Source organism: Nelumbo lutea, chromosome 1, assembly GCF_056320005.1.
Source record: "Nelumbo lutea isolate HS-2025 chromosome 1, American lotus-T2T, whole genome shotgun sequence".
Taxonomy (NCBI): Eukaryota; Viridiplantae; Streptophyta; class Magnoliopsida; order Proteales; family Nelumbonaceae; genus Nelumbo; species Nelumbo lutea.
Window position 1 is genome coordinate 149,378,567 of NC_142684.1, and position 15,830 is coordinate 149,394,396.

Below are 15,830 nucleotides of genomic sequence, written 5' to 3' on the forward strand. Positions count from 1 at the left end.
TGATAACATAATTAAGCCATTAATTACATAATTCTTCAATTAGGTCATTTCAAAAATAAATAAGTTTTAATTCAATTTATTGCATTGACTTGCTAAAAGTCATTACGTCAATTGAATTAAATTAAATTAATTAACTAAGATTAATTAATTTGTTAACTTTATATATGCCTAACGTGTACATGGTTATTTAGTCAATTACTTTTATTTAGTTAACTTATTTTTATTAATTAAAGTAGGAAATTTAAAATTAAGTTTCTTATTTACATTAATTAACTTAACAAATTTAGTTAACTTAGAAAATGATTATATAATTAACTAATTATAACTTAATTACTAAAGCATATTTAATTTGTTAACTAATTAATTAATAACATAATAAATTAGTTAACTAATTAAGTTAATAATGTAATAAAAATTATAGATAAAAAATAATATAAATTAACAAAAAATATTTTAATAATTTGTTTATTAATACAAGTTTTTGTTTAAAAATAAAGTTATTACAACATAATACCTGTTTATTAACAAAACAACAAAAAAGTAAGAAAATATTAGTTTCAATATTAAATCTTGTAATTTGATATCCATTTGAAATTCATTAAGAATAAAACGATACTAAAAATTTGTTGATAAAATTAAAAAGTTAACAATATTATTAGTTTTAAACTTAATTATTATAAATTTAAAATCCCCTAATCCCTTTAAAAGTAACAAAAATAAACACTAAATCAAAATATAATAAAAACTAAAACAATTTATAAAAAATAAAAACTAATACAATTAAGAATGTTACAATGCTCCTTAGGGATGTATCTTGAGTCGGTTGAGTCAGGTTAAAGGTTAACCCAAACCCAACCCTAAGTTTCAAACCTCAAGTTCAAGCTTGGCCCGTCTCAAGGTTAGTCCCAAGCTTACCAACTTAGGCCTAACCCGAGCTTAATCCAACATTTCAGGCTAGGCTTGGGCTTGGGCGTGTTGATCTATAGCCCAATTTCTAGGTAGAATAGACTGATAACATGTAAATATGTATATCATAAGATGTTGAAGAGGCTCAATTCAAACCCAACCTTTATTTAAATTAGGATTGTTTATTTGGCCTAAACCCAACTTGAATTTTAAAAACTCAAGTCCAACCTATGTAAAAACTTTGGTTGAGCTAGATTGTGGTCGGGTTAGGTCCACCCGAGTATTTGGCTACTTTCGCCTAGAGATATAAAACGGGTTGTCCTGGGCTTTGCCTCCCTCTCCTGGGATATTTTTGGGGTCAGCCTAACACGACCAATGGCTTGAACCCACATGGGCCTGTGCCATGGGCTATACTGGTATGTGGGTTGAGCCTTGAATTAGACCAGACCATGAACCGAGCCAAAGCTATGTATAGAATAATTAAATAAAATAATATATATAATAAAATAAAAAACAATTATTTATTATATATATAGGGTCCCACCGACTGTTCCGTACCATACTAACCCACGGACCTAAAGCTCCCAACACAGCATGTCGCACATAATCGTGCCGTACCTGACACGACCCCCGGCACGCCCCGATTTACACAATTACACCTATTCTTTTAACAAAGCCTCACGAGGAACCCTTCATGGCACGCGGTGGGACCCAGTAGTGATGACGATGCTTTACCAACACAATATCATGATGACGGACGTGTGGTCTCAACTCTCAATGTCATGGTTTTTCCAAATTTCTGCATACCAACTGGCATTTGCTGAAATTCGAAAACCTTCCAACTTTTCTTTAGGAAAGCCTACAGTACGACATATTACTATAAAACATTATAAGAGTAGCACACACAGAAGCCCAAATAATGAGGTCAGCCAAGAGTTAGCTACTCTCTTTTACGGTCATGGCCAATCTCATCTCTCTTCCCCTCCAACACAGAATCCCTCGCAAGAACATTCTGCAGAGAGTCAAAGATCTCATCATCTTCTTCCTCTTGCTTTCCCTCCTCCTATATCGGTTTCTAACGCTCAGAAACCATGGAGTCCCTTGGCTTCTTGCTTTCCTCTGTGAATCTTGGTTTACCTTCATCTGGGTCCTTAATATGAACATCAAATGGAATCAATTCGAATACAGAACTTATCCTGAGCGCCTCTTACAAAGGTACTAAGTAATATTTCAATAATTTCATTTATATTTATCATTTCATCATTACTAAAGTGTGCAGGCAGGAGCAGGTTAGTACTTAGAACTTAGTAGTATGTTATGTTTTTGCTTTGGCTGAGACCTGAGAGCTAAAGCTAAGCCACTCTTTTTGCTGCGACGAACTAATATCTATGTCATGCCTCAATAGGGGCGTTGAGCTTCTTCCTCCGGTAGATATTTTTGTTACAACAGCAGATCCTGTGCTTGAACCGCCTATCATCACTGTAAACACTGTACTCTCCTTGTTGGCTCTCGATTACCCAGCTAACAAGCTTGCCTGCTATATCTCGGATGATGGTGCGTCTCCACTCACCTTCTTTGCTCTCGTTGAAGCATCTAAGTTTGCCAAGCTCTGGGTTCCTTTCTGTAAGAAGTATGACATTCGAGTACGAGCCCCTTCTGTATATTTTTCCGGCAAGCCTGAGGCATCACCCGTTGATCTTTCATCAGATTTCGGGGGCGACTGGAAGAGGATGAAGGTATGTGTGTATCACCACTTCACACAGCAGCACCATGAATGTTTCGATTAGGTTTTTTTTTTTTTTGTGGATTCTGTTTTTATTTGATTTTTTTTTTTATTTTAAAGGATGATTATTATCCTTTTGAGTCGACTGAGGTTGCGTGCTCTTCATGGATACTTCCAAGTGCTAACAGTAATCTTTCAATCAAGGTTCTCATGGAACCATTTTAGGTCGGGTTGGGTTGGGTTTTATACTTTTATAAAAAAAAAAGTTTGGGTTGGGTCAAAAATCTCTCTCGGGTCAAGAATTATAACCACACCTACACACAAGACATTGGTGCCTAGTGGGCGTAGGTGTGGGTAGAGTTCTTGTGTGCAGGAGATCCATTGCTCCAAAATCTGCAGGTTTATACTTTTCTAACTTTGATCCATTAACCCGATTTTCAATCAAATCCGAAACGCTTTCAGGTTTTTGGCAAACCTGGCTAATGATGTTGCACTTGCATCTTTAATTTCAGCAAACGGTGTATAAAGGGGTCAATTGGGATAAGCAAAAGGGAAAAAAAAAGGCTGTCTGTTAAGAGAACAAGTTAACGTGGTTTTTATCTTCACATGTGTAGATTGAATATGAACAACTTAAGCAAAGAATTGAAGAGGTAGTTGAAAGCCCCATTCCATGCGATCTAGCAGGGGAATTTGCAGCTTTCTCTAAAATAGATCGCAGAAACCATCCAAGCATAGTGAAGGTAAATCTTTTTATGTATGTTCTCCTGTGGTCATCAAATTCTGTAGTAAATTATATATTCTTGAGATATATATATATATAGGTGGCCCTTACCTGGTAGATCGTTTATAGGTTATATGGGAGAATAAGGGAAATCTTCCGGATGGGTTACCACATCTCGTTTATGTGTCCAGAGAGAAGCGGCCAAAGCATCCTCATCACTACAAAGCAGGAGCTATGAATGTATTGGTAAGATGAAATAAGTTGGATCTCCCTCTCAAGATGAATAGCCAAAGGACCTTGACGCACGTTTAAACATAAAATTAATAAGAAATTTATTCATCTGGTGAATTGTTTTGGTTTTATATTTGTTGCCCAATAATTTGGATTTTAAGAATCAGAGCTTAATTAATCCTTAATTGCTAGAAATCTAGCTAGGATGATCCTGAATTCCTGATCGAGGTGCATAAATAATTCTTTCGGATATGGGTTTCTTTAGCCATCTTATTTACATATATATGAGCAGACTAGAGTATCGGGAGTCATGACGAACTCCCCTTTCATGCTGAACGTCGACTGTGACATGTTCGCCAACGACCCCCAGACTGTTCTTCATGCAATCTGCCTACTGTTCGGTTTCCAACAAGAAAAAGAAAGTGCATACGTTCAGTTTCCGCAGGTGTTCTATGGTACCTTAAAGGATGACCCATTTGGAAATCAACTCATAGTCTTACAAGAAGTGAGTAACTAAATTTCAACTTCAACCTTCCTAATTACCTGAACTAACATAACAACAAGCTCAGCTGAAAATGCATTTGTTAATTTCTCATTACTTAATTGATTTATTGCCGGAAATTGCTCTAAATACGTACATTGTTATATATGCTTGTGACATGCATGCAGTTTGCTGGGCGTGGAATAGCAGGAATTCAAGGAGCCCTCTATGGTGGAACAGGATGCTTTCATAGAAGAAAAGTAATATATGGACTATCACCGGATGAAGCAGACATTAACCTAGGAAGAAAGCTTAGTCGTCTATTATTGAATGGTAGAAAAGAAGCCCTCCCATCCCGTTTTCATCTATGAAAACCATTTTCTTTTGTGTCATTAATTACACTTGATTATTTGGACATTTCGATCGTTTTGGTAGAGAAATCACTCAAGGCAAACTTTGGGAATTCAGTGGAATTCATGAAGTCGGCATCTGAGATACTGGCGGGGGTCAAAGAAAAGATGGATGATCCTCCAGCACTCGATGATTCGACCACACTTGAGGCAGCAATTCAAGTTGCTAGTTGCGGCTATGAGCGTGACACCTACTGGGGCACAAAGGTGAACCAACGGCACGCCAAAGACATCCTCACTACACACTAGACAGTATGAAAATTAATGTGAACGGTGGTGGTCCTCTCTTTTGTTTTGTTTTATGCAGGTAGGTTGGGTATACGGTTCCACAACTGAAGACGTCCTCACTGGACTCAAAATCCATTCAAATGGTTGGAACTCCGCCTACATGACGCCGGACCCACCCGCATTCCTGGGCAGGGCACCCTCCGGTGGGCCCGCATGCATGACTCAGCAGAAGAGATGGGCCACCGGTCTTTTAGAGGTTCTCTTCAACAACTATAGTCCCATTCTCCCCTTCAGAACGACAAGACTCATGTTTCGGCAACGTCTAGCCTATCTCTACTTAAACGTGTGGCCTATTCGCTCTGTCCCTGAGCTATGCTACGCACTTCTGCCCTCCTATGCTATCTTCGCCAACAAACGATTCCTGCCCACGGTATACATATATATAGCTCTTTTACTTACTGTCTCAAATTTATATACTACTCAACCAATCAACCATCTCATTTCAACTTTATACTAATGGTATGTTTGGTTTGAAGTAAAATGTAGGAAAAAAAAAAAAAAAGGAAAAATCGGGTAACCTTTACAAACCTTGTATAAGTTTCCTGTCTTTCTTCTCCTTTTCCTGCTTTTTCCTTCAAACCAAATATAGCATAATTTCCTAAGATCTAGATTCAAAAATGGATCGGACTTTGGACTAACCCACTCTGGTACCACCCGTCTCATTCTAACAATAACTTGAAGAGGCCATTTGATACTGGCTGAAATGGCTGGACTGAATGATTTATTGCTTTGCTTTTTAGTGGATTACTTATTAATTAGGTTGTTGCAAGCTACTTAATTAATGGCTTAAAGACTTTAAGCTGAAGTTGGATTGACTATAAAGCCTTACAATATTTTGTTAAATAATTATTTTATTTATTAGGTAATTTACTAAAACACCACTATAGGGATTTACTAAAACTTACCTTATAGTAGTTTACAATCAATTTACTTAATCAACCTTCCATTAAGTGATTATAGAAAATGATAATTTTCAATTAAATAAATTTAATTAAAAGGAACTAAAAATATCATTTTGCCCCTAATAAGACACAAGAAACCACTCTATTTGGTTCTCTTTGGTCTTTTTTTTTTTGTACGAAGAAGTGTTAAGGGTGATTTTGGAATAAACAATCATAGGCTCATGTTCATGAGCATTTTTCACTCAGTTACTATTTCTAGATGGCAAAACAAACACCTCTTAGTGTAAAGGTTGATTAAGTAAATAGGTTGCAAACTATAGGGTGTGTTTTAATAAAAATGAAAACTATAGGATAGGTTTAAGTAAATCCATAAAACTGTAGCAGGTGTTCTATTAAATGACCCTTATTTATCAAAAGGAAAAACAATAAAACATTTTCACAACTTCAGCCATCATCAAACAGATTCTAACATCTCCAAGAGTAATTGAAATTCCTATACACGTATCATTGAAAACTATTACATGAATGCAGGTCTCTGAAGCAGCATTTCTTCTCCCTGTTGCTCTTTTTATCACCTTCAACCTCTACACTCTATCCGAGTTCCTCCGCTGTGGCCTGACCATCCGTGCTTGGTGGAACAATCAGAGAATGGCGAGGATAATATCTGCAACTGCATGGCTATTTGGTTTCTTAGGTGTCATTTTGAAGCTCTTAGGGTTATCAGAGACCACCTTTGAAATTACACGTAAAGACCAGGATACCCCCAACGATAGTGACACAGAGGTCGATGCCGGTGTGTTTACCTTCGACGAGTCACCAATCTTCGTGCCTGGCACGGCCCTTTTGTTGGTGCACATGACTGCACTTGCGGTTGGTTTGCTAAGGGTGCAGTCATGGCTCAATATTAATGGGTCAGCTGGGTATGGGCTAGGAGAGATCATTTGCAGCATATGGGTGGTGCTTTCTTTCTTGCCATTCTTGAAAGGTCTCTTCAGGAAGGGAATCTATGGAATTCCCACCTCTACCATATACAAATCAGCTGCTTTGGCATTACTGTTCGTGCACTTATCTTTGGGGGCTTATATTCATACTTTGTGCAATTGCCTACTATTTCTACCCGCTCCAAGATAAATTATTCATGTATTTCTCAAGGACAATGAAATCATGATTTCACGGCAAGGACCTATTGATTAATCAGAAAATTAAATCATGATTTTGTTTCTTGTTGATACCTACCCATACAGCTCTCTTTCTCCCCGTGGGTTTTGTCAGCTTTCCCATTTTACATCTGATAGGAAGAAAATACTTATATATGAACACTTGGCATAGTTTTGGTTTATTAAATAAATGTTTGTACTGGATTTGTCTTAAAAAAAATGGTTGGTAAAATTTTTTTTTTCTAAATAACTATGTATCACATAAGTGGAACAGTGAACAAATGCTTAACCTTGGGAGAAGTATTAAAATGAAACTTCCTCCAATGATTGGCGTGGATGCACATAAATAAAGACCAACTTTTATCAAAACCTATGCCTATGAATGAACATATATGATAGGATAAATACTGATTTGACGATAACATGGCACCATTTATCAAATAAATGGAAGCCATATAAAAAACCACTAGTACTTGTTTACATTAGATTTCTGTTTCGGCTATGATCTATTAAACTTCAGTTGGGAATTTCCATCCTGACGAATTCCTTTCCGATGGGTAAATATAAGTTGGTGGGGCCGTGGGGGGAAGCTGGCAGTTGACCTCAAGGCAACGAGTGAAGACATATAAGCTGTTGGTACATCTGATATCTGCATTTGGTAGCTGATGTGTTTATACTAAGTAGATGAAAACAAAGGGCCATCTTTGGAACCAATGCTGTTTCCTTGGAAGTGTTTATTGAAAAAATGGTACTGTTGTATTGGTATGCCATTTAAATCAGAAATTCATTTTGGGCCTTTGTTGCCACATAGGCTTTTTTCAGTGCCACATCAACATACTATCGCTAGCAACAGTAAAAATTTGAGAAAACACCAAATCAGAATGATGTTTTCTCATAACACACATTTTTTTATTTATAAGGTATGGTTTGAGAAAATGTTTTTCTTAAAAATGTGTAACCAGACTTTCTTAGACACTCCCCATCCCTCCAAAAACCCCTATCCCCATCTTTGTCACCACCCCTTTCACTGCATGATCACTGTTTCCACTAAAATACAACAAACAAGTCAATTCAGCCCAATTCAACAGTTAAGACATGGAGTTCGGACATGATCCCAACAAAACGTCCAACAACAAGAACGTTTCCCTGTCCTTTATGGCGAAATATTCCCGATGTACGACTGCAAATCTGCAATGGGGGAGACATGCTCCCATTTTCCGAAAACATAGAAGGAAAATGAAATGCCGGGCGAGTCATGACTCATGAACCAACTCGTTCAGCACTTCAGTCTTCAGGTGTGTTAAGTGTAACTCGTATACAGTATAAGGAAGGTGGCCCCCACACTTATCCAAACTCCAAAGTTTCCTCTGCTATGACAGTAAATGCAGGTCACATCATTTAAACGTTTTAACTGATTCCCCGGTCCTCCCATACGTACTACGTAGGCCCCGCCTCCTCCTCGGCGCCTCCCTTGGAAATAATAAACCGGACTCGGGAAGCGAAGGCGGAAGAGATCCTCGATACTGGTTTTAGGTTCTAACTAACTCCTCATCTTCAAGATTTTTTTTTTTCTTTTTTGGTATTAACATGAGAGGCATAAGAGGAAAAGGAAAAAGTAATAAAGAGCATCGTCATCTCTCGTCTTTCTCCCTCCTCCGGCTCCGAGAAGAAACACAAGTATCAGAAACGATACACGACCGCTGATGGCGAATCTGCCCCCAGCACTTTCGCTCAACCCTCCTTATGGCGGTCCCAGCGCTTCTTCCATTAACGCAAACGCTGTTCAGGCCAGCAAAGACCGGAAGATGGCCTCGGCCGAGCAGTTGGTGCTTGAGCTCAGTAACCCTGATCTCAGAGAAAATGCTCTTCTTGATCTCTCCAAGGTAAGCTCCGTTTATTGGGTTTGTTCATTTTTGCATCCACTAGTGTTTGCTCTGTTTTGATATAAGAAGAAAAGGATCAGCCTTTATTTTCGGTTGTCGAAATTCCCTTTTTTTTATCTGCCAAGAATGGGATTTTATTTTGAATTTTTATGATGACCGAGTTGCTTCGAGGGAAATTGAATAAAGGATTTACAAAGCTATATTTTATGGCAATAGAAGGTTTACATTTATATTTCATGTCAATTAGTATATACTTAATGCAAACAAAGTAACAAAATATGTCTACAGATCTTATCTTCTTATTGTTAAATTCACGAGATAAAATTTGTTTATTTTTAACATACAAATTGTCATGAATCGCTATAAGAAAATTTGGTTGGTATAGTTTTTCCGATTGCTTTTAGGTTTTATAGCAATAAAACGACCTTATATTGCCAAATTTGGGTAATGAGATGGTTACTAGGTGAAAAAATTAAAAGAAAATCTGTTGGATAAGATCAATAATAATATCCCCTGAGCCATTAAATCACAAGAAGGATTGGCTTCTATTGGATAAGAGCACTGCACTAGTATCACAAGATGCCAGTGCTTACTGCTAGATGCGTGATATGTCTTATTACAAAATCACGCATGCGGGAAATTCCTTTTACATTGTCATTCAGCACAAAATATTGCATTTAGAGTTTCTCCTTTTGAGAACTAGAGGTGCTGTATTTTTTTAGGGGTGCTATATTTTTTGGTGTCAATTCTGTTAGCATTGTTCTTTCATGTTTTTGTACCATTGGAGATGTTTCAAGTCATAAGATTTAGGGAATGTAAATACCAAAAAAAGTCCTAGGATTTATGTGAAACAACCATGAATGTGTTCTCTCTCTCTCTCTCTTGATGAGTAACAAGTTTCCTTTTTCAATTTATAGAAGAGGGAAATATTTCAAGATTTAGCACCATTATTATGGAATTCTTTTGGTACCATTGCTGCACTCTTACAGGTAAATATATATCCCTTCACTAATGCTGGTTGTGCCATAGATATTATGTGGATAGCATTTACCCATTGTATTAAAACAAATCTTGTTGAAGCCAGTTTTTGGAGGTTTTCAATTATTTTTTCCCTTCTCAGTTTATATTACCTTTTCTTTTCTCTTTCATATTGTTTTGTTTGAACATGCTTGTTTCTCTAAAACTGAAAAGGGAAAACAAAACGTTTTTTTTTCCCTTCTCAATTTTATGCTACATCCAGCTTAACACAACTTTTGAATCCCTTTCAATCACTATCTTCATGATGTTTTTTTATCAATAACAAGAATTTTCATTAATCAATTAGAAAAAATAAGTACAAAGAGGGGGAGATAAACTATCTTAACTCCCCTAGCAGAGGCTAAAGCCCGCAAAAAGAAAAGAAAGCAGAATTACAACTGAGCCCAGAACAGAGATTCCCTAATCATCCCTTGCTTGGCTAATCCATTAGCAAATGATTTAGCAAATCTCTTCACCCAACTGTACTTTACTTCCATATCCTTAAGCCACTTGAATTCTTTTTCTTTTCATTGATGTAGCTCCACAACCAGTCTTATCTTCTTTCAATCACCCTACTACCACCTCCGAATCACCTTCAATTACAAGCGTCCTTATGTTCATTTCTTTCGCCCTTTAGACTCCTTCCAAGGCCGCAAGAATCTCAGCCCTGAGGGAAAATCACATACACCAATTGGGCCTGAGAACATGACTGAAACAGCCCCATTCTCAACCCTGAATACTCCCCCAATGCCAGATTGCCCTGGGTTCCCATTACTACTGCCATCAAAGTTTAGCTTTACAAAACTAGTGGGGGGAGGGATCCAAGAAGGACTTAGGCCCATTTCTCAGCAAATCATCCTAAGTGAAATTCTGTGAATAATTCCAAGGATTTTAACCAATGTGCCACCCTTATGTGGATTAGTTCTATTACATTTTCAATGCTCCTCTCCTTTTCCGAGAAGATTCTTGAGTTTCTTTCTTCCCACAAAGACTAGCATACAACAACCCTTAAGCATCTCCACATAATTCAACCTCCTTTAAAATGCCAACTAAAGAAGGAGAAAGAAAATAAACTTTGCACATTCAATGGGGGATTCCACCTACACCCAGAAAGGGAGAAGAGCCATTCCCAAATAGTTTTAGCAAAATGGCAAGTAACTAAAAGGTGAAAACCAGTCTCCCCATCATCTTTGCAAAGAATGCACCTATGTGTGGCTAACTAATAGGTGCAAAGAATGCACCTAGGAAAGTTTACCAACAAAAATTCCCAACCTTAGGAGGAATTGGCTTACACTAAATCTCTTTAACATGGAAGGAAAATCCAATGGGGCCGGGTGGTTGAGCTAAGATTTTAAAGAATGAGGCACAAGAGAATGAGCCCGAGGGGGAGGGAGTCCAAATTCTGGTATCTTCTTTTGTAGGGTCTAAGAACGCATTATCAAGAATACCTAGTGTTTGCTGGAGAGCAGTTGCAAAAGAGGAGAGAACAGATCTGAGAATGAGCGGCAATAATGTCTCAGTTGGCCTTAGAAGCTAATATAAATATTTACAATAAGAAAATACATGAAAGGACTAGAATGCCCTTGATTAGTGATGGGACACCTAGACATAATAAAGATAAATAAAACATAAAACAGGTTTAGGCCCATTAACAAAGGCCCATAAAAGACTAAGAAACTTAAACATAAGAGTTGAACTAAGCCCATTAACACTTAACCACTCGAACCAACACTCCCCCTCAAGCTAAGTATGGATGTCAGTCATGTTTAGTTTGCCAACTAAGCCTAAGAACTTCACTGAAGATAGTTCTTTTGTCAAGACATCTGCAACGTGCATCTCTGAAGGAGTATAAGGAATGCAAAGTTCACCTGAGACAATCCTCTCTCTAACAAAGTGTCGGTCAATCTCAATATGCTTAGTCCTATCATGTTGCACTGGGTTATTTGCAATGTTAATGGCAGTCTTGTTGTCACAATACAGCTTGAGAGGACATTCAACCTTTATCCCGAGCTCACCAAGGAGAGTCTTAAGCCACAATAGTTCAGCAACACCATGAGCCATAGCCCAATATTAAGCTTTTGCACTTGATCTAGCTACTACATTATGTTTTTTACTTCGCCATGTAACCAAATTCCCTTCAATTTTATTGTGCTTTTTGAACAAAATTCCTTTTCCCGGGCGTGTTTTCAAATATCTGAGGATCCTTTCCACTGTTTTCATATGAGGAATTTTTGGAGAGTGCATGAACTGGCTGACAAAATGCACTGCATAAGCAATGTTAGGTCGAGTAAGAGATAGATAAATCAATTTTCCCACTAGCTTTTGGTATCTTTCTTTACCAGGGTAGTCCTCTCCAATCGATTCCTGTAGACAATGATTATGCTCTATTGGAGTATCAGCATGTTTACTCCCCATCATACCTGTCTCCTCCAGAAGATCAAGGACATACTTCCTTTGACATATATAAATGCCCTCTTGTGACCTTGCAACCTCGATTCTAAGGAAGTATCTCAGATGGCCTAAATCTTTGATATCAAATTTAGATGCCAAGAACTTCTTCAATCTTCTTATCTCTTTTGGATCATTTCCGGTAATCACCATGTCATCCACATAGACAATAAGTGTTGTAAGTCTGCTATCCTGTTTCCTTATGAACAAGGTATGATCTGCACCACTCTGAGTGTACCCCACTTTCTTCATGGCCCCTTAGAGCCTTTCAAACCAAGCTCGAGGGAATTGCTTAAGACCATATAGTGTTGTCCTCAGTCTACAAACTTTCCAATCAAAATCATAACCGGGTGGAGGATTCATGAATACCTCCTCATGTAGATCACCATTCAGGAAAGGGGTGTCAGATAGTACAAGAACGGGTAGGCTTACGAAGAGCAATGGGAAGATCCAACGGGTAGGCTTACGAGTCTGATTGGTTATTGCCATGAGTTGGAGGATCTTTTTTTCTTCTTTTCTAAGGAATTCTCATATCTCTTTGTGGCCTATTGGTGTTATCAGTCACATCCTCAACATCAGTAGCGATAGTAGGTTCAATGGGAGTCCCACTGGATTCACCTGGGTATTCAGGAGCAATAATAGGTCCAATGGGAGTCTCACTAGATTCACTTGGGTTGCTAGAAATGGGAGGATCAGGGGAAGAAGATGGAAGACCCGAGGCTGAAAGAGGCACAAAAAAGGAGGGAGAAGAGGAATACTCTTCCATCCCACTAGTCTCCCCCTGAAGAGGATCCCTGGAAGAATGAAAATAGGACTGAGACTCGAAAAACACCACATCCTTGGTGACATATTTTTTCTTGTTAATAGAATCATAGCACTTATAGCCTTTTTGTGTGGAAGAATACCCTAGAAAGACCCCTTTTGCTGCCCTTGGATCCAACTTAGTCTTCTTAGGATCCTTGACATGAATGAAACACACACAACCAAAGACCTTAGTAGGTAGAGCAAAATCTGAAAGGTTCGGACAAAGAACAGAGAAAGGAGTTCTCATACCCAACACCCTAGATGGCATCCGATTCATTATATACGATGCTGTAAGGACTACTTAAGGCCAATAGTGCTTGGGAACCTTGTGCTGAAATAGTAAGGCTCAAGCTGTCTCCAATAGATATCAGTTCTTGCGCTCAGCAACCCATTCTTTTGAGGGGTACTAGCACAAGATGACTGATGCAACATGCCTGCATCCTCCATGAACAGATTCAAGGAGCTTTCAAAGTATTCAGCAGCATTATCTGAACAAAATTGCTTAATTTTCTTGCCAAACTGAGTTTCAATCATTTTACAAAATGCCATGGTTATCCGTGGTACTTCATCACGTCCTTTTAACAAGTAGATCCAAGTGCACCATGAATAATGATCAATGAAACTGATGAAGTAACAAAAGCCATCTATAGAATCAATATGAGAAGGGCCCCAAACATCAGAATGAACCAAATCAAAAGAAGCTTGAATTTCATTACTTGAAATTGGATAAAGAGTTCTACATTGTTTTGACAACTAACACACTTCGCAAATTAAACTTTGACTCAAAACAAACTTGAACAACTCAGGAAACAATCCTTGCATTGACGAAAAAGGTAAATGACCTAGCTAGCATGCCACAAATGTAACCTAGCTATTCACTCCTCATTATCTTGACCATTGACAGTAGATGATTGTAAGGTTGAATCGATATCTGCATCAAAATAATAGAGGCCTCCAGACTCATGACCGCTCCCAATCGTTCTTTTTGTCAATTTTTTCCTAAAAGACAAAATGAGTAGGAAAGAAAGTTATGCTACAGTTTAAATTATTAGTAAGCTTAGAAATAGATAAGAAGTTGGAAGCAAGATTGGGAACATGTAGAAGAGATTTAAGAGAGAGATATTTACTTAGGTCAACCTCCCCTTTCCCAGAGATGGTGGAGAGGGAGCCATCAACAATTGTCATCTTATCTAGGCTAGACATCAAGTGATAAGAAGAAAATAAAGAAGACACGTGTGTCATGTGGTCAATAGCACTGGAATCAATAATCCACGAATTAGACTCTATAGGACTAGTTACACTGTGAGCAATGACAGTACTTGATTTGGCAAGAGAGGTGGAAGCAAGGGTGTTGTTCCTTAGACGAGCCATGGCCCGACTAAGGACTTTTACCTCATCAGCAGTGAAATCAAAGGACCCAGATGTGTGAGAATTAGTAGTCTGTCCCATAGGAGGAGGTGCAACTATAGATGTGTTCTTTGGGGTCTCACTGTTGTTGCTTATGACAACATTCCCGCTTGCTATTTGACTCCTCCGAGGTTTCTTGTCTTTCCTTAATGCAGTTGGTTTCAGATGAGGATAGAGACTCCAGCAAGTCTCTTTCAAATGTCTATCACCTCCACAATGGGAGCACTTATGATGCTTCTTGTCTGAATGCTTGCTCCCTTTTTGGGTTGAAGTAGTCAAGGCTGAATGCTCATTGTGTGTCAACTTGCATTTCTTTCCTTCTAACCTCTTCCTTCCTTACAAGATAATAGACATGATGTGAATATGGAACTTCATCCCTTTCCAAGATTTGGGATCTTATGCTCTTATACATCGGGTCTAGGCTGGCCAAGAACTTAAAAGCTCTATCTTCTTCAATTTGTTTATCATGCCTCTCCTTATCTCTAATGTTTTTTTAGTCAAGTATAAGATGATGGTCAAGTTCTTCCCACAGTCCTTCTAGAGTTGCAAAATAAGTTGCAACAGACATATCTCCTTGTATCAATGCAACAATATCTTGGGTTAGCCTATAGATTCATGCATTGTTTTTTCTCTGTCCATAGGTTTTAGACACTTTCTCCCAAATCTTTGAGGCAGTAGGGAAGTGCTGAACAGTCCTAGCCACTCTTGGAGTCATTGATGCAAGCAGCCAGGACATAACAATAGCATTTTCCTTATACCAAACTGAGTATTCAGCATCATCCTCTTTAGGTTCTTTTTTCTGTCCATCTAAATAACCCATAAATTCCCGGGAAGTAATGAAAAGATTGGCTGAAACAGACCATTCTCTGAAGTTGTATTCGTCTAACAACACACTGGTTATCTGCAAGCTATGCAGATTTGGGTTTTTTAGGTTTGAAGACCTCCCACCAGTCCTATTGTCTTTAGAAGACCCTTCACCTGATATCGAGGACATATTCCTTCTCTTACAGAAATCACAGCTGAAACCTCAACACAAGAAACTAGATTTCACACTTACCGGAGCTGTTGCAAGGCAAAAAACCACCCTCTAAGACTGCACTGAAGCTCTTATGGGCTGAAAAAACAACACCACTTATGGCTGAGAGCAAATTCTGGACTGAAGAAACAACACTACTTCTGGAGGTCGAACCTGGACTGTGTCCACCAAGTAGAAAGCAGATTCTGGACTGAAAGAAAAAAACACCCTTTCTGGAAGTCGAACATGGACTGTGACCACTCCTACGGTCTGTTTAAGCACCTAGAAAGCAACTAGGACTGTCTACTCAGTCCTTCAGACTAGATCTGTTCTACACAGATCTCTCTAGCTGCCGAATGGCTACTCACTGCTGCAGAACCACTAGTAGGTTATAAGCTTCTGAGAAAAAAACTCCTCTTGGGCCCTACATCCAAGAG

The 15,830-nt window shown here is 38.3% G+C and overlaps 2 protein-coding genes across 4 annotated transcripts in view; both read left to right on the forward strand.

The window, feature by feature from the left end:
- The first annotated feature begins 1,684 nt into the window (after positions 1 to 1,684).
- Positions 1,685 to 7,039, forward strand: LOC148878306 (cellulose synthase-like protein H1). 2 transcript variants are annotated; one of them, XM_088952659.1, is made up of 9 exons: positions 1,685 to 2,121; positions 2,312 to 2,642; positions 3,244 to 3,369; positions 3,480 to 3,596; positions 3,874 to 4,086; positions 4,251 to 4,395; positions 4,498 to 4,679; positions 4,780 to 5,130; positions 6,194 to 7,039. In XM_088952659.1, exons 1-9 carry the CDS (start codon positions 1,865 to 1,867, stop codon positions 6,791 to 6,793), a joined length of 2,322 nt encoding a protein of 773 aa, XP_088808785.1. In that variant the 5' UTR covers positions 1,685 to 1,864; the 3' UTR covers positions 6,794 to 7,039. The 2 variants fall into 2 exon arrangements, with proteins under 2 accessions (XP_088808785.1, XP_088808786.1); XM_088952660.1 differs by having other exon boundaries at positions 1,691 to 2,121; positions 4,531 to 4,679.
- Positions 7,040 to 8,217: 1,178 nt separating this feature from the next.
- LOC148878307 (uncharacterized) overlaps positions 8,218 to 15,830 on the forward strand; it is a 48,468-nt gene continuing 40,855 nt past the window's right edge. Inside the window, exons 1-2 of one of the 2 annotated variants that reach the window (XM_088952661.1) lie at positions 8,218 to 8,702; positions 9,620 to 9,691. In XM_088952661.1, coding sequence (XP_088808787.1) covers positions 8,523 to 8,702; positions 9,620 to 9,691 — 252 coding nt within the window. In that variant the 5' untranslated portion in view covers positions 8,218 to 8,522. The remainder of the gene's footprint in view (positions 8,703 to 9,619; positions 9,692 to 15,830) is intronic. The other variant, XM_088952662.1, reaches the window with a different exon arrangement.

Excerpts from the sequence above, each read along its gene's own strand:
- LOC148878306 (XM_088952659.1), top strand. The coding sequence starts at position 1,865 with ATGGCCAATCTCATCTCTCTTCCCCTCCAACACAGAATCCCTCGCAAG. Across the intron at positions 2,122-2,311 it reads CCTGAGCGCCTCTTACAAAG|GGGCGTTGAGCTTCTTCCTC; the intron begins GTACTAAGTAAT and ends ATGCCTCAATAG. Across the intron at positions 3,370-3,479 it reads ACCATCCAAGCATAGTGAAG|GTTATATGGGAGAATAAGGG; the intron begins GTAAATCTTTTT and ends GATCGTTTATAG.